The sequence below is a fragment of the Rhinolophus sinicus genome, chromosome 8, assembly GCF_057876585.1.
Source record: "Rhinolophus sinicus isolate RSI-liver-muscle chromosome 8, RSI-T2T, whole genome shotgun sequence".
Lineage (NCBI taxonomy): Eukaryota > Metazoa > Chordata > Mammalia > Chiroptera > Rhinolophidae > Rhinolophus > Rhinolophus sinicus.
Window position 1 is genome coordinate 38,385,020 of NC_142508.1, and position 22,560 is coordinate 38,407,579.

A 22,560-nucleotide genomic window follows, 5' to 3' on the forward strand; every position below is an offset into this window, starting at 1 on the left:
TTAGGAGGGATGGCCACGGGATCACACTATGCGGGGAAGATGATCGTTGTGACGGGGGTGGGGTGGGGGGGTGGCAGGCGCGGCACCGGAGCCGGGATCGTGAGAGCCTTCGGTGAGAGGAGTCTTGGCTGGTTGGAATATTGGAGTCTGGGAGAGGAGGGACCCCGGGGTCTAATGAGTGTGGGAAGAAGGAGTTTAGATTCTTATTTTATAAAATCCAATTTGCAGGGCAAATGAATTGCGTAGTAGTGATATCCTGGAGCCTGAGCTTTTGACAGGTCTCACACGTCCTTACCCCTTTTCTCTGGGTCTCAGGGATTATAGCTATAAAACGGGTGGTTTGGGGAATATGTCTCTTGCAGGTTTAGAGTTTACTCTAGAACCCAGAGATGGGGTGTTCTCAGGAACCCCAGCAGATACCTGGAGTAGCCGAGGAGAATATGTGTCAAGGTCTCTGACCTTTGTTCTAGAAGATCATCATGAGACTAGAATCACTAGGGGAGCGAGGGGATAATAAGTCCCATTCTAGATGGCCACAAGAGGGCAGCAGAGGCCGTCAGCAGGGTCTGTGCTGGGGTAACCTGTTCTCTTCCTGTTCTCAGTGGGCCCAAGTGGTTATCTGTGATAAAGACGTCGAGTGAGGGTCCCACAGTCATCACCCCCAGCCTCCCATCTCTCAGACCCAAGAGTCCAGTCTTTCTCTCCCTGCAGAGTTGGGGGGGGGGCAGGATTTGGAGCAGGAACTTCCTGGAATTGTGTTTCTCCTCTGTGATGTGACTCAGGAGGAAGATGTGAGCGGATTTTCTGTCCCCACTCCCCATTTCCAATATTTTCTCTCTCTCTCTCTCTCTCTCTCTCTCTCTCTCTCTCTCTCTCTCTCTCTCTCTCTCTCTCTCTCTCTCACAAGTTTTGTTGTCTTCTAGACTTTTGTACAATGCTATCCCTCTACCTTTCTCTCTTCTGGCTAAATTGTTTGGGTCCCAGAGGTTTCAGCTCGGTGTCACTTTCCCTCTGCAGGGCTTTCCCTGATTCTGCTAGCCAAGTCCAGTGACTGGGTATGTTCTCTTTGATTATCACACCTGTCATGTGGATTGGAACAAATGAGCCCCTCACAGGGAGTGGGTGTTTTTCTGGAAAAGTTTTCCCCCTCCTGTCTCAGGGTTTCTGTCCCTTCCCTTTAGTCAGTAACTCTCTGATCTCTGCCCCCCCCCAGGGTCTCTGTCCCCCCAATTTCAGGTCTCTGGAGTAATGACTATCGTGTGACTATAACCAGTCCTCTGGGCTGTGGTACCCCTGGCTTCCTGTCTCCTCTTCTCCTGCTATGCATGGTGATTTGGGAGAGTCCCCAACTAGTTCCTCTAGCTCCTGTCCCCTCAGCTGTGACTCTGGCTTCCCCCTTCCCACCTTGCTCTTGGGAGCCCCAGCTCTACAAGGCAGGGTGACAACACTCCTGACTCATAAGACATCTTTCTCCTCAGACTCTCATTTCTGAAACTGTCCACCGTTTTGGCCGCCTGGATTGTGTAGTCAACTATGCTGACTACCGTGAGTTGTGAGGCCCAAGGGCCATTGGTGTCAAACCACCTGGCTTCCCACCCCTTCCTCCCAAACCTCAGTTTCCCCTTTCTCTTCCCCTAATTCCCCCATCTTCTCTGTCCACTTGGACAGGACAGGACAATTGTGGAATCCCCCACGCTTGGGCTTCCATCCTGGCTCTGTCCCATCCCGGCTATGTGCCCTCACTTCTCCATGCCTCAGTTTCTCTATTTCTGAAACGGGAATAACTATGATGATGATCCTCATTATAGGGTCGTTGTGAGGTAAACTATTCAGCCTCGTAATGACCAGAACTGTCCCCGTCTATCTATGAAGTGAGGTCAATGGTTCTTCTCTTTGTGAAGATGTACTCAAGACACGTAGTTTATAGGGCTTAATCTGGTGACTTCAAAAGGAAATTACGGGCTGGCCCAGTGCCTCAGGTGGTTGGAGCTTCATGCTCCTAACTCCAAAGGCTGCTGGTTCGATTCCCACATGGGCCAGTGGCCTCTCAACCACAAGGTTGCTGGTTCAACTCCTTGAGTCCCACAAGGGATGGTGGGCTCCGCCCCCTGAAACTAAAGATTGAACATGGCACCTTGAGCTGAGCTGCCACTGAGCTCCCAGATGGCTCAGTTGGTTGGAGCGTGGGCTCTCAACCATAAGGTTGCCAGTATGATTCCTTGACTCCCGCAAGGGATGGTGGGCTGTGCCCCCTGCAGCTAGCAACAGCAACTGGACCTGGAGCTGAGCTGCGCCCTCCACAACTGAGACTGAAAGGACAACAACTTGATTTGGGATAAAAGTCCTGGAAGTACACACTGTTCCCCAATAAAGTCCTGTTCTCCTTCCCCAATAAAATCTTAAAGCAAAAAAAAGGAAATTGCCATCAGCTTCATGGTTGCCCTTTATAAGAATGCCTCATGTTGGTAAACCAGGGCTCTGAAAGGTGAATTGATTGCACTGAGGTCACACAGCAAGCCTGAAGTAGACCAAAGCCTCCCTTGTTAGCTGGGCAACTTTGAGCAAGTGTCTCACCCTCTCTGGACTGCATTTTCCTCCTTATATTGTTGTAAGGATTAAACAGATGGTGGATACTAGTTCATGCTTTCTCTCTGGGTCCTTTGCATGTTCAACAGATTTTTTTTTAAGCGTCCCAGGATTTATTTGTTTTTTTGTTTTGTTTTGTTTTAAGGAGAGCACAGCTCACAGTGGCCCATGTGGGGATCGAACCGGCAACCTTGGTGTTATTAGCACCATGCTCTAACCAACTGAACTAACTGGCCACCCCTCAACAGATATTTATTGAGTACCAACTATGTCCCAAGTTCTGTCCCAGGGACTGGGAATTAAGCATTGAACAAAATAAACAAAACATTCCAGTCCTCATGGGATTCACATTCTAGAGTAAGGAAGTAGACAAGAAAAGACAGATACAGTTAATCCTCATTATTCGTGGATTCCGCATTTGCGAATTCCTACTCTCAAAAATAAGTTTTTATAACCCCATAATTAATACTGGTTGTGCTTTTCCGGTATTCACAGGCATGCGCAGCGTGGCAAATATTTGAGCTGCCTGTAGCACATGTTTCCAGCTGTGGTCGTACAAGGTGATTCTCAGCTCTCAAGCAGAGAGATGCCCAGAGGACAGAAGCAGGAGGGGGAGGTACAGGGCAAGGAGCTCCCATTCTGGGGCCAGCTGGATGAGTTTGAATCGCAAGGCGGGCACCTGTTAGTGGGGGCAGCTTCAAAGAAGTCACTTAGTACTCTGAAATAGAACCCCAAGCATGAGTTGTGTTTAGCATTTAAGATTATAATCTGTGTTAGCTATTCGTGTATCTAGATACATATACACATGTACATATATGTACACATGTAGATACTGTTCTAGTTCATTTGGGCTGTTATAACAGAAATGCCATAGACTGGGCGGCTTAAACAACAAACATTTATCTCTGACTGTTCTGGAGGCTGGGAAGTGCAAGGTGAAGGTGCTGGCAGATCGGGTGTCTGCTGAGGGCCTACTTCTCACTGTGTCCTTACATGGTGGAAGGGGTGAGGGAACTTTCTGGGATCTCTTTTCTAAGGGCACGTATGCCATTCTTGAGAGCTCTACCCTCATGACCTAACCCCTCATCTCCTAATACCACCTTGGAGGTTAGGATCTCAGCAAAGGAAGTTTGGTGGGGGTGGACACAAACATTCAGTCCAGAATGGGTCCATATTATTGTATATTGTTCTATGTACACACTTCCCCTAGGAGTAATGGGTCACTAATCACCAATTCAACGTTCACAGTGACTTTACAGACCAGAACTGCTCGAATAATGCGAATCGACTGCATATACTAGCATGTCCAGTGGTAATGAAGGCTTTTTCCCCGTTCTTACTCTTTCCAGCTCCTTTTCTTCTGAATATTGATTTTTCTTTCCCTCTAACCTCCCCCCCAACCATTCCTTCTATTTATAGTTGACCCCTGAACAATGTGGGGGTTAGGGGTGCCAAGCCCACGCAGTGGAAAATCTGTGTATAACTTTTGACCCCCCAAAAAACTTTACTACAGTCCCTTGGTGTCTGTGGGGGATTAGTTCCAGGACCAAAATTCTCAGAACTCAAGTCACTTACATAAAATGACGTAGAACAATGCATACAGTCATCTCTCTGCGTTCATGGATTCTCAACTGTGAATCAAAAATACTATTTGAGATCCATGGTTGGTGGAATCCTCCGATACAAAACCCGGGTATATGGAGGGCTGACTGTATGAAAAAAAATCTGTGTATAAGTGGACCCACGCTGTTCGTATCTTTGTTGTTCAAGGGTTAACTGTATTTAACAAACATATTATGATACTGTCAGGCACAAATATTTACTCATGAAATTTCTAAGCTCAAGAAGAAAATGTTGGGGCAGCCAGGTGGCTCAGTTGGTTAGAGTGCAAGCTCTGGGCAACGGGGCTGCTGGTTTGATTCCTACATGGGCCAGTGAGCTGCGCCCTCTGCAACTAGAATGAAGTCAATGAGCTGCCGCTCAGCTCCTGGGAGGTCAGATGGCTCAGTTGGTTGGAGCACGAGCTCTCAACCACAAGGTTGCCGGTTGGACTCCTCAACTCCCGCAAGGGATGGTGGGTAGGTGGACTGCGTCTCCTGCAACTAACAACGGGCAACTAGACCTGGAGCTGAGCTGCGCCCTCCACAACTAAGATTGAAAGGACAACAACTTGACTTGGAAAAAGTCCCGGAAGTACACACTGTCCCCCAATAAAGTCCTGTTGCCCTTCCCCAATAATAATAATAAAAAAATCTTAAAAAAAAGAGAAGAAAATGTTATCCTCATTCCGCAGATGAGAAAACTGAGGCACAGAGAGGTAAAGTGAGTTGTCCACAGTCATGCAGCCAGGAAGTGGCATGGCCAAGATTCAAACCCAGGACTTCTGAGCCCCGAGACTTTTTTATTAATTGCTGTGCAACCTCCCTTCCTTTTCAGGACCCCTGACCCTCTTGTTTGCCAGTCCCCACCTTGGGTCCCCTGCTCCCCTACACTGTCCCTATTTGCCTTCCCCATTTTGTCTATGTTGCTCTCGCATTCTCTCCTCTCTCCCACCCCCACCCTTAGATCCACCTCCGCAGTGGTCTAAGGAGACCTCTACCCAGGGCTTCCAGCAGCTACTGGAGCTGAACCTGCTGGGGACATACACCTTGAGCAAGGTGAAGGCTGGGGCCCCAGCTGCCAGGCCCAGGTGGCCTCCTGACAATGGGATTGTCAGACCCATTTTGTAGAGAACAAAATGTTTTCTCTGCTTTGGTTTGATCTTATCCCTAAAGGACTCTGTTATTTTGTAGAAAATAAATGGGTACAAGTTGCTATGTTCAGCACAAGCTACCTGGGTGACTACATAGCCCAGCTTTCTTAGAAACGTTCCAGAACCTTCCAAAATGGTGTGGTGGTGGTAGTGGGGGACGTTAAGAACATGGGGGGAGAGGTTGAGACAGGGAGTCGGTAATAGGCAGTTACAGCTTTGCCACCCAATGAGTAGTTATTAGGAGCAGAGAGCATCTCCTCCTTCTACTTCTGTGTTTTTCCTCTGAATCTTTCCATAATGTCCCCACTTATCTTTGTTCAAATGTCACGTCCTCCAAAAGATCTTTGCAGACCATCTTTGCTTATGTAGCACTTACACATATTCATTCTCTGTGATAAAAGCATGTTTATTTTCATCATAGCACTTTTTAATTAATTAATTCAACAAATATTTATTTAGCACCAGCAATATGCTAAGTGCTGGGCATGCAGCAGGGAACAAAACAGGACAGACATCCCTGCCCTAGAGGAGCTGATGTTTTGGTGGGGGAGACAGACAATAAGCAGATAAACACAGAATATACTGTCAGGGAGTGACAAATGCTATGCAGAAAAGCAAAGGAAAGAAAGGGGATAAAGAGTGATAGGTGGTCCAGCCTGGTGGCTCAGGTAGTTGGAGCACCGTGCTCCTAACACTGAGGTGGCCGGTTTGATTCCCACATGCCACATGGGCTAGTGAATAGGCTGCTATGCTGCCGCAGGGCTGCTGTGCTGCCGTGCTGCCGTGGATTACCGTGTACTGCCAGGAGTGGCTGGCAGCCAGCGTGAGCGACCGCGGGCTGTTGCGTGCTGCCATGAGCGGCCAGTGGCCAGCGTGAGTGGCCGGCAGCCAGCGTTGCATGGCAACAGCCAGCGTGAGAGGCCAGCAGCGTCTGTGTGCTGCTGTGTGCTGCCACGGGCTGCTGTGGGCTGCGGTGGGCTACCATGTGCTGCTGAGCAGCCGGTGGCCAGCGTGAGTGGCCGGCAGCCTGCAAGAGCTGCCCTGAGCTGCTGTGAGTGGCTGACCCGCAACTGGTGACCGACTGCCTCAGCGGGGCGGGGGGGGGGGGGGGGGAGGGTGCGCAAGGTTCATAACACCAGCATGGGCCAGGGAGCTGTGTCCCACACAACTAGACTGAGAAACAACGGCTTGAACCGGAGTGGGGGGAGGGGCATGGAGGTGGAAGAATGAAAATAAAAAAGAGTGATAGGTAAGTGCTAATGATATTTTATAAGTTTTTATTATGGCTTTTTACAAGCATACACGAAAGCAGAGAATCATATACTGAACCCCACTTGGTCATCACCCACCGGCAACAATTGTTAACAATCTGCCATTCTTGCTTCTTGGAGAACCCTCTGTGTTTTTTTTGCTGGAGTATTTTTTTTTTTTATTGGGGAAAGTGTGTTTTCCCAGGTCCCATCAGGTTCAAGTCAAGTCATCGCTTTCAATCTAGTTGTGGAAGGCACAGCTCACTGGCCCATGTGGGAATCCAACTGGCGACCTGGGTGTGACGAGCACTGCACTGTAACGAACTGAGCCAACTGGCCGCCCCGCTGGAGTATTTTAAAGTAAATTCCAGACACCATAGTTCACCTGTAAATAATTCAGCATGATCTTTACGAGATGAGGTGTTTTTTAGTTTGTTTTTTGGTGTGTGTGTTTTTTGGGTTTTTTTAAGTTTATTTGTGTGCTCTGTTAGACAGAAAGCTTCTCTGAAAGGTGACATTTGAGTCAGACCCCAAGGAAGTATGTGGGGAACCGGGGTCCAGCAAAGGAACATCCAGTACAAAGGCCTTGGGGTGGGACAGCTTGGAGTGTAGGAGGAACAGAGAGAAGAAGGGCAGTTGGAATTGAAGCAGGGTGAGCTAGGGGGAGAGGGTGGAAGGTGAGGGCAGAAAGCAGGCAATGGGATCCAGATAGAATGGGGCCTTGTAAACCATGGAGAGGACGTTGCTTTGACATGGAATGAGCAGGGAACCATGGAGGGTTCTGAGCAGAGGCACTGTAAGTAGGGACCGGAGTCCTTTGGTGGCCATGTGGGGAACAGATTGGTGGGTGACGGCTGGAACAGGGAGCCCAGAGAGGAGGCGATGTGGACGGTCCCAGAGGGAGGTGATATTGGATCCAGCCAGGCTGGTGGCTGTGGATTTGGTGAGAAATGGCCTGATTCTGGATCCACTGTGAAGGTAGAATTGTCAGGAGTTCCTTATAAACTAGATATGAGGGTGGACTTGAGAAAGAAAGTGTTTTTGTTTTTGTTTTTTTTTAAGTTTGTTTCCCCCATCCCTACCCCCAGCAAGTGCAGAACGGGGCCTCTTGGGGAGGAGCAGGTGGGGTGGGGGACATGTTGAGTGGCTTTCATGGGTCTGCGGTGAGGGTGAAGGCCTGGAGACATCATTTTGGAGCTCACTGGCTTGAGGCTGGAAGAGCTCAGAAAAGTGAGTGTAGACAAAGAGGGCAGAGGCCCAAGGAGTGGGCCAGGTGTCATCAGTGTGGAGAAAGTTCAGGTGCTATCTTCAAGGTTTCATCTGAGATCCAGGTGGAATGTCCCCAGTTGGGTAATGCCCCTCTCAACCAGTGAACCCTGGCTCCTGTCCCCAATTTCTGTTCACCTTCTAGGATTAACACATAAATCACAGCCCAGAAAAGGTTTATATATATATATATATATATATGTGTGTGGGTGTGGAGAATACATACACACACACACACACACACACACACAGACATAGTCTCTCTCTCTCATTAGTTGCCATCATTTAAAAAGAGAGTGACTTCACATAAACAACTGGATTTCTGGTTTCTTTTGAAAAGTTGGTAAACTGGATCCATGGGGCAGGGTGACAGTTTGCTAAATGTAGCCTGGCTCTCATTGTACCCCAGTCCTTGCCTCCCCCTATTGGCTACCTGACTTTGTTACCTGTGAGTGGTCAGTATAGAAACCTCACATGGTAGGAAAAGGTCTAGATCTGGGGCACATGTGCCTAAATTCTCTGCTGCTTCCTACCTGCATGTAGGGCAAATTACTCAGTCTCTCTTTGCCTCTGTTTTCTTATCTGTAAAATGGGGCTAATCATGGTATCTAGTTTACAGGGTTGTTCTAATAATTGAATGAGATGCAAGTAAATACCCACCAAGCCATTAGAACATACCTGGCACAGAGTTTACGGTCTCTGAGCTATTATTGTTTATCATGAACCTTGTCCCATTCTGTTTCTTGCGTCTAATCCACCTCACTCAGTTCGACCTCTCTGAGATACATGTTGGGCAAATGAAGCCTGGGAGAAGTAGAAGGGAAAAGGTGAGACTTGATCTGGATTTGGAGTGGGAGGGAAGGAAGTGGAGAAACACAGCACAGTGTTGCACGCACTACAAAAAGAATGTGCAAAGGCCCTGGGGCAGAACACCTGGGTGAATTTTAAGAATAAGAGAACCTCCATCACCTGTCAGTAATTTTGTGTGTATTTCCTAAAAACAAGAACATTCTCTTACACAGTCACGGCAGGATTTACATTGACACCAGGGTCTTAGCTAACCTGGAGACATTCTTATTCAGATTATTAGAATTCTTAACATCATCACAGTACCATGGTCACACCTGCTAGTTGGGGATCCCCCAGAAGCAGACCTAGATGAGGATGGAGCACAGGATGTGTGGGAGGCAACCTCAGGAAGTGCTGCCCTTGGGCTGGGGGGCAGTGGTGGATATGCAAGGCAGTTGATGGAAGGCATCACTGAGCAAATACCACTGGGGCAAGTGGGATGCCATCCCCTAGGGAACCCTGGGAGTCAGAGAGAAATGTGCACCTCAGAGTTAGCCCTCACCCAAGAGGTGACGGAGAGCCATACATTGTTTTAATTAAATAATGCATTTAACTTTATGTTAAAAATTAAAATTAAGACTTTAAAAAAAACATAGCCAAACTGCTATTAGGTCTCTTAAGAAAATTAACAGTAATTTCTTAATACCATTGAATACCCAAGCCCTATTTAAATTCACTCTTTTGTCCCCAAATGTCTTACTACAGTTGGTTTGTTCACACCAGGCACCAGCTAAGGTCTGCCCATTGCATTTGGTTTTCCAGAGAGCAAAGATTTCAGTCTCTTGTTCATGCCTCTGTTCCAGCACCTAAAACTGTGCCTGTTGTAAGGAAATCTGTCGACATGAGTAAGTTGCTGTCCTTATCACCCTCATCATCACCATCATCACCATGATTATAACTATCATCACCACTATCACTGCCATCACTATCATCATCTTCTTCACCGTCATTGCCATCACCACCATCACTGCCATTACTGTTATCACCACCACCACCATCTCTCGGAAGCTCTTGAAATGTCAACTCTGGGGCCCCAGCCAGACCTCTTGAATCAGAATTTCTATGTCTTTGACATAAGCCAAAGTTTGTGATTTCCTAGGCAAGAGAAAACAATGGAGGAATTAGAATATTTATATGGTCAAGGAAATGAGATCCTGTGGGCTGTGAGGAACCACGGAAGATGTGTGAGCACAGGAGTGTCAGTTGTGGACTCTCAGAACTGGATTGTTCTTAGAGACCTATCCATTCATGCATCTATTTATCCATCAGAGACTGACTGGGCACTGGACAGGTGTCCGGCAACATTCTAGGTGCTAGGGCGACACCACGTGGTCTTTGCCCTTGTGGAGTTCCTAGTCATGGGGCAGCCAGGCGTTACTAAATAAATGCAGACAAGAGTTTGTGGGGGGTGAGTGTTTTGAGCTAGGAGGGAGATAGGTATAGTTCTGGGAGATATGTGACAGGGAGAATGGCTTGTTCTGGGGATCAGGGTGGGCTTCCGGAGGAAGTGAGACAGGAGCAACATTAACTAGGGGAGGGTAGAAAGTGGCTCTCCAGATCCTGAGTCCAAATAGAGGGAGTGGGGAAGGAGATTCAGACCAAGAAGAGTCCAGGGTCCTTGATGTGGCTGTACAGAGGTGCGAGTGTTCCTGGCAGAGGCAACAGCCTGTGCAAACACCTGGCAGTGAGAGAGATTTTGGTGGTATTGAGGGGCTGAATAGAGGGAGGAAGGGCGTGGTCCAGGAAGGAATAGTGGGGGCAGATCACATGGGGCCTTGAGGGCCAACGCAGGTGTCTGGTCTTTATCTCAAGAGCAATAGGGAACCATGGAAGGTATTTGAGCAAAGAAGTGATGGATCAGATGAGGAATTGAGGGAGAGGGAGACTCTGGAAGATTCCCAGGTCTTCTAGTCTGTGGCTTGAAAAACAGTAGGAGTAAGCTCCACCTTTGAGGCTGAAACTAGGAAGAGAGGCAGGTTTTAGGAGGAGATAATGGGGTGAATTCTGCACTCGAGACCTTGAGATGGAGAGAAGCCCAAGGGTGGCGGGTCAGGAGCTCCAGAAGGGAGCATTGAAGGAGATTTAGGAGGTGCGGATGAGAAACCAACAAAGTAGAGGCTCCCCAGGTAGAGCTTAGAGACAGAGAAGGACTCTGGAACCCCAAAATTTAGGCAAAATGGAGTCAGGCCAGAGGGAGGCTGCAGGACATCAAGGAGAACCAGGCTCTCCAGATTGGGTGTTGGAAAAGAGGGAGGGGAAAGTCGGGCCAATAAGTGTTCAGCAGGTCCTTGATGTAGCTACTAGGTGACCTTGAGGGTGGGGGAGGGAGGACTCTGGCCAAGGAATGTGTGGGAGAGTCAGGAAGGGGCCATAGGGAGTGGGACAAATATTTATTAAGTGGCAGCTGTGTGCCCAGTGCTGGGATAAGGATGGCAAATGAACCGTGTCTCAGCCCTCATGGATCTCACGTTTTGCAGGGTTGTGGGGAGGGAGTTAGGTAGCTGGACAGGAAGTAATAAAGATTAAGGCGATGAATAGGGGTTGGGGCTGGGCAAGCCCCAGGGCTGAGGGAGGGAGGGTTTCAAGGCTGATAAGAGTGACAGGGAGAAGGAGAGGATGAATGTGGGGAGTCCCTGAAGAACTGGCTGAAGGATTAGAATTTCACCCCACCCTGAATACCACCCACATAACTCATGTCACTTACGCTCATGTACCTTCAAGTTCATAACACCTAGAGTTGTCAAAAATTCTAGTTTGGTGATGGGTTTTGGTCTCAGACTGCCTGGGCTGCAAATACTGGTTCTGTTAGGTGACACATGACCCTCTGTTTGCGTTAGTCACCTATCTGTTCCTAACTCCTCGCCTGTAAAAAGGGGCTGTTGAGTATACTTCCTTTCAGGGTTATGAGGATTAAATGAGCTTGTCTGTGTAAATTGCTGAGAACAGGACCAGGTATGTAATAGATCCTCAATCAATCCATTCATTTATTCAGAAGATATTTATTGAGCACCTACTATATGCCAAATACCTTAGTACTGGGGATGAAACAGTGAGAACGTCAATTGTCCCCTTGTGGATTTTTGCATTCTGATGGGAGAGACAGAGAATAAGCAAATAAGTATGTAAAGTCTATATGGCATGTCATAAGGGAGGTGTGTGCCATAGAGAAAAGGAATCAGGAAGTGGGTTGGGAACCCAGGGGGAGGCAGGTTGCAGTTTTAAATAGGATGGTCAGGGAAGGCCATCTGAGAAGGTGACATTTGAACAAGATTTGAAGTTGCTGAGGGAGTAGGTTTACCTAGGACTGTCCCAGTCCTGAAACTGTGGACTGAATGTCCCATGTCCCCAGAAACCCTTCAGTCCTGGCCAAACCAGGATTGTTTGTCACCATAGGAGTGAGTCACATGACTATCTCAGGAAAAGCATTTCAGGCAGAGGGAACAGCGAGTGCAAAGTCCCTGAGGTTGGAACACAAGGTGTATTTAAAGATACAGCACTGAGAATAGGGTGGGGACTGTTCTTGTGTTTGTGGAGGTTTGAAAAAGCTGGTGGGTGAGCCAGAGAGGGAACCAGTTTAGATTCCCACTCGGAGAACCCTTGGGGAAGCTAGCTTGTTCTCGTTAATCTCTAGTGACAAGAAAAGACCTTGCCTGGCCAGCTCAGCTGCCCAAGGCAAGTGGGGGGGGGGGGAGATAGAATTTTATTTTCTTCAAGGTCATGCATTGTGAAAGACCTGGTAGATAGACAGGGAGGGAGTGAGAAGGAGAGAGAGAGAGGGTTAGTTTAGGGACCTCCAGGTAACTAGGAGAGGAGTTGGCAGAATATGGGGTGCATTTCATGAAGGCCTCCCACATCACTTTCTGACCACAGAACTCTCCCTAAAACTCATGTTACCAGAGAGGGGGCCCTTTTTGGGGGGAGGGGGGGCAGATTTTAGCTGCTTTGGCGACCCAGCAGCAGAGATTGAATTTTGGCCTCCTGGGTGAGAGGCGGGAATCCTAGCTACTATGTTACTGGAGGTTGGGCCCTTCTTGGTGCAGTGTCCAGGTTCTTGGTGTCTCGAGCAAAGAATTGAATGAGACACAGAGGTAAAGTAGTGAAAAAGTTTATTGGAAGAGACAGTACACTCCAAAGAATTAGGAGCAGTCAGAGCACAAAGAAAAGCAGCTCAAGGCTATTATTAGAAGGAAAAGTACACTCCAAGGGTTAGGAGTGGGCCCGAGCAAAAGCAAGGCTCAAAAGACCCAAAGGGCTCAAGGGTTCGGGGCTCAAGGTGGCATTATTAGGAGAAAAAGTACACTCCAAAGAGTTTGGAACAGACCAAGCAAAAGAAGGGGCTCAAATGCCAGCGGCTCTCGGGAACCCCGGGGGTTTTATCTTTTTTTTTCTGGGGTGGGCTGTTCCCCTCTGGGAGCAGGACCGCTTGATTGACACCTGTGATTGATAAGGGGCCATTACCTCACCCTCTTAGACTGCGCATGTCCCTTCCCAGAGTTCAGTCTGTTATAATGATATTAATGAACTTCTGGGCATATATATGATATTATAATGATGGTATAATGAGGCAAGGGTGAGATGGAGGTCATGGTTTTCTCCCGTGGTTAATGCTTACGGCAGATAAGGAAGAATTTGGGAGGTCTCCAGGCGGTGCTCCCTGTAGATTTTGTTGGCTGTGCAGGGATGCACAGACCCCATTACCTGTCTCTAACTGCCTGCCTTATTTCTCCTGAGAGACGTGATCCCCTTAAAGCTCTGTGGGAAGTTGAGGGACAGGAATTCTTTTTTTTCTGTACCTGCTTCAGGCTGAGGAGGGTAGAGCTGTCCCTACCTACCGGGGATTCATGAAACTCTCGCCCTATCTGTTCTTTTTTTTTTCCTAAGTGTTTTTATACTCATTGTATACTCATGTATACTCAAGTGTTTTTATACTCATTGTAAACTAAACACATGCTTTAAATTAGTTTTTTTTCTTTTTGGGTCTTTGTATTCTTTTTTCAAAGATTTTATTGGGGAAGGGGAACAATACTGTATTAGGGAACAGTGTGTACTTCCAGGACTTTTTTCCAAGTCAAGTTGTTGTCCTTTCAGTCTTAGTCGTGGAGGGCGCAGCTCAGCTCCAGGTCCAGTTGCCATTGCTAGTTGCAGAGGGCACAGCCCACCATCCCTTGCAGGAGTCAAACCAGCAACCTTGTGGTTGAGAGGATGCACTCCAACCAACTGAGCCATCCGGGAGCTCAGCAGCAGCTCAGCTCAAGGTGCCATGTTCAATCTTAGTTGCAGGGGTCGCTGCCCACCATCCCTTGCGGGACTCGAGGAATTGAACTGGCAACCTTGTGGTTGAGAGCCCACTGGCCCATGTGGGAATCTAACCGGCAGCCTTCAGAGTTAGGAGCACGGAGCTCCAACCGCCTGAGCCACCAGGCCGGCCCCCTATCTGTTCTTAAATAAAGAAGAGAGGGTCTTATATCTGCCTTGGTTGGGGTGTACTGGAAGCCTTGCTGGAACATAATTCGTATCCCAACAGCCCCTAGATGAGGAAAAACAGACATTAGTTAATACATTAAAAGCGCTGGCTCCAGGGATGGGACTCAAAGCCTATTTATCTTAATTTCAAGTGATGTTTGTTCACCCAGTGGTTAGGTCTGGACTGGCCTGGAGGAGTGTTAAAACCTATTTGGTCTCTGGGATGGCGTTTATTTATCCAAGAGTTAGGTCTGGAATGGCTTGGGGGAATGTTGGGCTATAATGATTATATCTCACAGACTTTTAAATAGTTATTAAGCAGGGGTGAGAGACCTTCCGTGATTTAGGCTAGGAACAATCTTTAGTTTAGAATTTAGAAATGGATTTGAAGAGTGATTAAGACCCCGGCTAAGGAGCTAAGAAACTAGGAAAAATGAGACTTAAAATTTTTATAGTGAGGGGGCTGTCCCGTATCACTCAGAGAAACCATCTTCCCCTTCATGGATAAAAGACCTTCCTCCCATTTTTGCAAAAAATGGAGCCATGTTGCATTTTTCTATCTTGATAGGGACAGGAGTTTGAGTAACATACAAAGACCCAGAGAGAGCGGGGTAGGGACAGAGACAGGGGGGGTGGGAGGGAGAAAGAGACAGTAGAAGAGACATAGGCAAAAATCCCTTTCAGACTGAGAGTCTCCTTAAGCACTGAGACCCAGAGATCCTGGGGCGACTCAGCGAAGGTACACTCTAGAGTTCCGGATGCTGACTGTACAAGGCAGCAACTAGTGAACATATCGTGGTGATGGCCATTGTTCCAGACATCAGGATGTGTTTCAGCGGGCTGGGGGAGATCCAGGGGCATGGGCAGCTTATTCTGCCTTCTGTCTCCCCAGTTCTCCCTCCCCCATCTACGGAGGAGCCATGGGAATGTCATCAACATCTCCAGCCTGGTTGGGGGCATTGGCCAGTCCCATGCAATTCCTTATGTGGCCACTAAGGTATCCCCACCATTTCCTTCCCAGCCTATCTGGCCCCCCCAGAGGCCTCAGCCCTGAGGTGTAACACCTGTGACATGTTGTTATGTGCCAAGTGTCTCCCAAGAAATAGAGCCTGATGCAACCTAAAGTAAGCCTGCAAGGAGGACATGACTTCCCCATTATGATGTCCCTGCTTGAACCCCAAGGTTGGGAGAAGAGGACACAGGAGGAGCCTCATCTCCCCAGCCCCATCTACTGTAGGGGGCAGTAAGAACCATGGCCAAGCCTTGGTCCTGGACAAGAGTCAATATGGTGTCTGTGTCAACTGGTAAGCAGGACCAAATGGGCTGAGAGCTTCCTGGGGGAACTGGGAAGACTGGGAGGAAGTGTTTGCGGTAAACTTCCATGATCCTCTCTCCCTTATCCCAGCATCTCCCCAGGAAACATCTGGATCCCACTGTGGGAGGAGCCTGCAGCTTCAACACCAGACCCCAAGGCTACAGTCCGAGCGGCACAATGGCGCAGGTAGGAGTGGGGCCAGATCCAGGTGGTGGGTGTGGCAGTCAAGTGGGGACTCCTCTGGACCTCCTTTATCCCTGTCTCTTCCCAGCCCCTGGGCCGCATGGGCCAGCCAGCTGAGGTGGGGGCCGCAGCAGTGTTCCTAGCCTCGGAAACCAGCTTCTGCACAGGCATTGAGTTGCTAGTGACCAGGGCTTTGGAGCTGGGGTATTGGTGCAAGGCCAGGTGGACTGTCTCCGTGGAGGCCCCTGTCACCCCTTCCTGATTTTCCACATTTCCACCTGGGCTTTCCTGACTAGGGGTCTCCCACTTCAAACTCAGTCTCCCAAATTCCAGCTTCTGTCCTCTGCCTCTCAGGTGTAGCCTCCCACTCTAGACATTAAGCCCACTAACCAATGTGCCAAACCACCCCACAGGGTCCCAAAAAAGCAATTTGCAGCCAGAAGGAGGACATCATTACATTTATTTTCTGTCCTTTATAAGCCCTGTCACACCAGGACCCCTTCCCACCCACCCTAGCCCCACGCGTGGCCTCGACCCGAGGCACTACAACTCCCAGCAGGCCCTGCAGCAGAAGCCTCTCGCCGGGGGCTCCTGGGAAAAGTATTGCAGGTTGGCTTCACCAGTGCCCTAGTTAAAAGGTTGGCAGGGGAGAGCAAATTAAGCTCTAATTAGGAGCTAATGAGGAAGATAATGAGGAAGTGAAGCAAAAGGGCCTCCTTTTTATTCTTGGCCCTTAGAGGAAAGGAGTTTTGACCTCACTGCCTGCGGAGTAGGAGGGTGGCCAGCGCCAAAATCCTGAGGGAAGAGGATACTGGGGGTTGAGACTCCTGAAACGGAGGGAGGAGGAGCTGGGGTCCGGACTCCTGGGGGAGGAGGAACGGGGTGGAGAGTTGGAAAGTGGGGGACGCGGACACCCTGGCTGGGTGGGCTGACCCAGATTTCCCCCTCGTGGGGCGCGGGGCCGAGTTCGGCATGTGTCCCCCAGGTGAGGGTGTGGAGTTGCACAGCTGCTGCAGATTGGCCGTGGCTGGGGGTGTGGCAATCGCTGATTGGCCTAGGTCGTTTTGCCGGTGCCGCACCCCTACAAGCCCCAGGTTAGGTGGTGGGGGAGGAGGGAAAACAGGGAGACGTCCTGCGGGTGGAGGGTTCGGAATTTAACTGCCTGGGCCTGGGCCTGGGCCTGTTCGGGCTAGCGGATGAATTTGGGAACAAAATGTGCCAGGGTCGAATTACAGAGGCACAGTGGCATAAAAACCGAAGTTTGAGGATACAGCAGGAACAATAGTTTAGTGTCACGCTAATCTAGATGCAGGAGTTGCGGGAACTCTGACCAGGGAAGGTTTGGGCGGCACAGTGACCGAGGAACAATTGGCTAACTCTGCCTCTGGAGGTCCTAAAGTTAGGGAGACACTCATGAAGGGGCATAACCGGGAAATCCTGTTCTAGGAGCTGTTCTTAGAGCCTCATTGATGAATTGGGGGATTGAAAATTATCGGGCCTCGATGATGAAAGGGACTGGAAGGAGAGACATGGTGAACTGTAGGTGTTTTTATTTCTTAAAAAGTTACAAAGAATACACATATGTTCTCGTTGGAAAGAAAAACTATATTCAAACAGGGTTTGACGGCAAGCCCCTCATGCCTACCTGCTATCCTCTTCAGAGGCCTTTTTTTCTTAGTCTTTTCCCTTTTCATTTACATGCTATGCACCCACCGACATGTATAGGGTGCTTTTTCCTTTTCACCAAGGAATCGAGATCTGCGGAGGTGCTGTTCCTTGCCTTTCATCTCTTACCCAGGGCTGCTTTTCCTCACTAGCGGTCCGTAGCAGAACCTATTAAAAGGCATTTTTGAAAAGCCACTGCATGCATGCTCTTGAACAGCATGAGTACGGCTGGAAAGACCCTGGGTGGGGCCTGGGAGGAGGGTGTATTTCGGTTTACTCCCCTTGGTCCCTGCGCGTTCCAGGGCATGCCCTCTGCAGCAGGGCCGGTCTCCCCGAGGGCGCCCTGTAACTAGGGAGGCCTGGGGCGGGGGTGGGAGGGGGCGTGGACAGGGCGGGGTCGGAACGTCTTTCTCCGGGGCAGCGGCCCAGGCGGGAACAGTTACCCCCCCGCACCGACCATGGCCGCAGCTGCAGTGGGACAGGTGGGTTTGCGGCCCCGCGTTGGGGGGCTGGGGAACGCCGAGGGGAGGCGCACTTCCGGGAGGACCACTCGCCCGCAGCCCGTCCGGCTTGGCGCTACTCCTCTGGCGCTCGGGTTCCGCTGCGAGGCGCCGAGGAAGACGGGGGTGGGGTGGGGGGGGCTTGGAAAGGAGCACAGAGCTTTAGTGGGGGGTGGGAGGCAGGTAATTAGTAGGAAGGAGACCAGGACGGAAGGTCTGAGGAGGGAAACTTGGAGGAGGTGACAGTAATGGGAGACGCCCGGCACTGGGTGGGGGATTAAGGAGGGAATAGTCAGCTGGTACTAGGGGTGCGCCCGAATAAGCCTCCCAGGACCTCTAGGGAAGCGGGTGAGATGAAGAAGGCGCAGAGTTCATCCTTAGGTCTGAACTGGGAATTGGATTCAAGGCCCTATTTTCTTAGAACTATATTTTCTTGGAACTAAAGGTTAAGATAGATGTGGACTGTTGGGTCCCCAGAGCTCTTGTCTGAAGCCTGCACCTGGTGTAGGGACGGAGTCCCAAAGAGCCGTTTCCAGGCGCTCGACCTCTCGTGGAAAGGTGCTGGCTGGGTAGTAGATGGCCATCAGCAGTAACTAGTTGGCCATCAGCTATAACCAGTTGGCCATTAGCCACTAATATAACTGCCGTGGCTATGCTTAGCAAGCGCTGATGGTGGCTAGCAAGTGCAGTTAGCAAGCGGATTGTGGATCATTTTGATCCTACTTCCTGTGTTTCACCGAGCTGCTAGCGAGACTGGCGTACAGGAAGACCCCTTGTTGGGGTACTGGCGGATGTTTGCTTTTGTGTCTCCACCGGCAGCCATCGAGAGTGGGGTGGTGTGGCTCCCCTGTCTGTGGCTCCGTTGTTATTCTTTTTTGGCTTCACCATATCTTGCGTTCTTGTGCGGGGTAGTGGGAGCTGAATCCCTGCATGACACCTGGGTTTGAAATTGAGGCAGTTTCTCATTGTCAAAGTGACAGAGATACTCCAGGCAAGAGCGAGACAGTCCATTCTTACTGTTAGGTCAATCAGGAGACAGTTCATTCTTACTGATACGTCAATCAGCAGAACTTAGGAAAGTCCATAATTAGAGAACAAGGTTTCTCAGTGAGGAAGGAAACAGTAACAACTCCAAGAAGTGCGTCATTACAACCCTTGACAGCTACAGCATAACCTTGGAAGAGGTGTTTCCTGTTAACTTTTCACCTTATCTCTCATCCAAGCTTGATGAATAGCAGGGAAGATTTTTACTTTTTTGGAGTCTCAGTGACTGATGGAGACAGGCCTGGGCTATGACTGGGGCAATCTGGACTTTGATTGTCACACTCCTGGGGATTGTGGTGGGACAGTCATGGACAGTAACAGAGACAGTTTGGGATATGGAGAGTCTTGGACTGTCGTAGGACAGTTCTGGTCTGTGATGGGGGAGTCCTGGGCTATAATGGGATAATTTTACATGTGAAGGTATCAGTCCTGGGCTGTGACAAGGACAGTTTTGGGCTTTAACTGGGCCAGTTTTGGGCTATGATAGGAACTATCCCAAGCTGAGACAAGGACAGCACTGCGTTATGATGGGGACTCTTCCTGGGCTGTGATGGGGCAGTGCTGAAGTGTGAAGGGCAGTGCTCAGCTATGACAGAGACAATCCTAGGCTTTGATGGTGACATTCCTGGACAGTGTCACCATCAGGAGAGGACAGTCCAGGACTGTGGTGGAGACAGTCCTGAGCTGTCATGAGACACTGTGAAGGCTCCATAGTATTACAGAGCCCTGACCTGTGCACCCCCAAAACCTTCCTCATTTCTTAATTCGGCCCCAATTCTTTTACTCTCTGTTCCAAAAGCTCATCTACCATCTGAGAGTCTCCTTAGGACTCAATCCCTGTGGTGAAACTCCCTACCCCTAGGGAAATGTCCTGGGAGGATGAAGGCAGCTTCTCTCAGTGTGACAGAGACTCTATGGCCAGGGCAGATCTCCTGGACACTGCCCGCACCTTTGCCTTGTGGGTGTGTTTTTCTGCCTCTTCTTTCTCTCTCTGGGTATCTCTGTCTCTAAGCTTCACTGAAACAGTTTCTCTCTGGGTCTTGGCATCAGTCTGTTTCTTGCAGTCCTTCCTCATTTCTCTGGCTCTCCCATTCCTTGTGTGCTCTGTTGCCTGAAGTTTGGTCTTCATCTATTTCCTGTTTCCTTGTCCTCTCTCTTTCTCTCTCTCTCCTTTTTATTCTACCTTCGGTATTTTTTCTTGATTTCTCCCGGCTTTACTTTCCCTGAGTTTCTTTGTCTCTTGTCTCAGTCTCTCTTTATCCTTATGATCATATCTATTTTGGCAACTCTTGGGCTTGTTTACTATTCTTTAAAGTTTGTGTTTTCTATGTCTGTATCTCTATCTTTTTCTCATTCTTGCTCTTCCCTCTCTTGCTCCCTTTTATTATTTTCCGTTCTGGCTTCCTCTGAGGGCTGCTCTCTTGCCCAGATACTGGCTGTCTCCGCCCTGTGTGTCGGTATTCTCCATATGGTGGGTGTCCTCTTCCCTCCTGGACAGAAGCATGGCTGCAGGCTTGTGCAGGCTACACATCGCCACCTAGTGGCCATGTTTCGGAAGCACACTCTATTCATACCAGAAGCCCTTTGGGCCCTACACTATCCAGGGCTACTCCTCAAACTTCATGGCCCAGACTTTAAGACATTGCAGCCCACAGTCCCACTCTCCCCATGACTCACCTATTGACCAGTGACCGCTGCCATTCACATCCATTCTCACCGATTAGTTTCAGCTCGCAGGGCAGGAGAAGGCTAGGCTGTTCAGTCTCCCCCAGCCTCATGACCCAGCTGCATTCCTGCCAGGCTAGGGAAATAAGCATTGTGAGGTGCAAGAACACTGGGGAGAGGCCATCCTGTTGGACACAGCTAGACCTGCTCTCCCCTGCTGCCCTTGAGCAGGGCTACAAGGGGAGTGTTCATCTGGTTAATGTCCGTTGATGACTGGTGTCCAAGAGGTGGGGCTAGGGGCTTCAGGAAATCTGAGTTCGGTAGATCTAATACCCTGAAAGAATATGAACTTGGACTCCTAGGGCCTGAGGGAGGAGGGATTGCAGGCCTTGATTTCTGGGTCTTAACGAGGAGGGGGCTGAGAGTCTGGACTTGTGAGTCTGAGGGAGGAGGGGCTTGGGGCCTAGATCCTGGGTCCTGCGGGAACCTATAGGTCCCCCACTTTTCTAGCTTTTATCAGGATTTGGGTCCCCCAGGGAAGCCTTCACTTACCTGCATACCTTCCCTCGCTGTCTTCTGTCTGAGCTGGTCTCAGGACTGGGGCCAAAGTTCCCTTTGGTGGGAGGTGCCTGTATTTGACTTTGCCCCAGCATAGAGGAGGGGATGGGAGCTGATTCAGCTCTTTCTAGGGATGGCCCTCATAGGAGCAGGGAGGTGACTTGGCCTCCTTCAGGATCCCCTCCTGCTACATGCTGATCAGGACAGGAGAAGGGGCTTGGCCAGACCACATGCCCTGTCTGTAAGGCCTTGGGCCTGGGACAGAGTAGGCCAGAGGGACATCTCAAGTGCAGCAGGTGGCAAAGGAGGTGCCAGGGCCTTCTGCTGTCTCTCTCTCCTGGCTTCACCACCTTTCTTACTTCTGTCCCCACCCCCAGATTTGGGCCCGAAAACTTCTTCCTGTCCCTTGGCTTCTGTGTGGTCCCAGAAGATATGCCTCGTCCAACTTCAAGGTGAAAGGAGGGGACTATACTTTTAGATCTCAAGGAAGATGGGCTGGGGGCCTGAACTGCTGGGCCTGAAGAAGTTGGGGGCTGGGGGCTGGATTTGGGTATTTCCAAGAGGTCCAGGGTTCAGAGGTGAAGGTGGATAGCAATGGGATAGCCAAATTGCCTGCCATCAGGCTGTGGGAAAGGGTTGAAACTGCATGTCCCAAAAGCCTCTGGGAGCACAGGTCCCTCCTTTCTGGGTCTTAGCCCCAGGGATGCATGGGGGTTGTAGTTTTTCAGTTTGAAGGTTGTGGCCAGATTCCAGGACACCGGGGTCCCCTGTCTTTTTTCAGGCTGCAGACCTACAGCTGGAAATGACACAGGAGCCTCGTAAGAAGCCTGACCCCAGCAAGCCCCTGGTGTTTGGGAAGACATTTACTGACCACATGCTGATGGTGGAATGGAACGAGAAGAAGGGCTGGGGCCAGCCCCGAATCCAGCCCTTTCAGAACCTCATTCTGCACCCAGCCTGCTCTGCTCTCCACTACTCGCTACAGGTTGTATGGCAGCCAGTCTCTGTCCCGGTCTCTGTATCACTTCCCTCTTGCTATATCTCTTGCCCGGTCCACCTCCCTGGGTCTGCTTTTTGTGTATTTCTTTTTCCGTGTACTCATCATCCATTTTCTGAGGCTTTTCATGTTCTATGCCCTGTGCTGGTGGTGCTGGGGTTCCTGAGATGAGCAGGCTCAGTTCCTTCACTTGAAAACCCCATGTTTTGGTTACAGCCCAGTGTGATCTGAACTCTAATGGAGACAGCCGAGGCACTGTGGGAGGCCGGAAGAGGAACCCAGTTCCACCTCTAACTTGGAAGAAAGTGGGGTTTGTCCTGGCAAAGAGGAAAGCTTAGGGTATTAGAGGGAGAGGGGACAGCCAGTACAGAGACATAGTACAAAGCAGAGCCCAGCATATTTGGGGGGAATTGTGGGGTTGGAGCATGGCAGAGGAGGCCGAGGATGTCATCAGAGCCACAGAAGAA

The 22,560-nt window shown here is 49.8% G+C and overlaps 2 protein-coding genes and 1 long non-coding RNA gene across 5 annotated transcripts in view; 2 read left to right on the plus strand and 1 right to left on the minus strand.

Annotated features, from left to right (window-relative positions):
- The first annotated feature begins 9 nt into the window (after positions 1–9).
- Positions 10–16,648, plus strand: HSD17B14 (hydroxysteroid 17-beta dehydrogenase 14). Its single transcript, XM_074316139.2, is given in 11 exon segments — positions 10–121; positions 613–632; positions 714–806; positions 1,479–1,545; positions 5,152–5,243; positions 15,059–15,163; positions 15,404–15,419; positions 15,422–15,470; positions 15,572–15,648; positions 15,651–15,667; positions 15,753–16,648. Coding segments are annotated over 11 exon segments (822 nt in total). The 3' UTR covers positions 15,927–16,648.
- On the minus strand, positions 12,926–21,158 carry LOC109452587 (uncharacterized). Its single transcript, XR_002138158.3, has 3 exons — positions 21,091–21,158; positions 20,551–20,674; positions 12,926–14,230 (listed from the first exon to the last, which is right to left on the minus strand). It is a non-coding gene; the product is annotated as an uncharacterized LOC109452587 (long non-coding RNA).
- Positions 17,688–22,560, plus strand: part of BCAT2 (branched chain amino acid transaminase 2) — a 16,535-nt gene continuing 11,662 nt past the window's right edge. Inside the window, exons 1-3 of one of the 3 annotated variants that reach the window (XM_074316136.2) lie at positions 17,688–17,811; positions 21,474–21,548; positions 21,878–22,081. In XM_074316136.2, the coding sequence (XP_074172237.1) occupies positions 17,788–17,811; positions 21,474–21,548; positions 21,878–22,081 (303 nt within the window). In that variant the 5' untranslated portion in view covers positions 17,688–17,787. Of the gene's footprint in view, positions 17,812–21,473; positions 21,549–21,877; positions 22,082–22,560 lie in introns of those variants that run through there. The other 2 variants (XM_074316137.2, XM_088800050.1) reach the window with 2 other exon arrangements.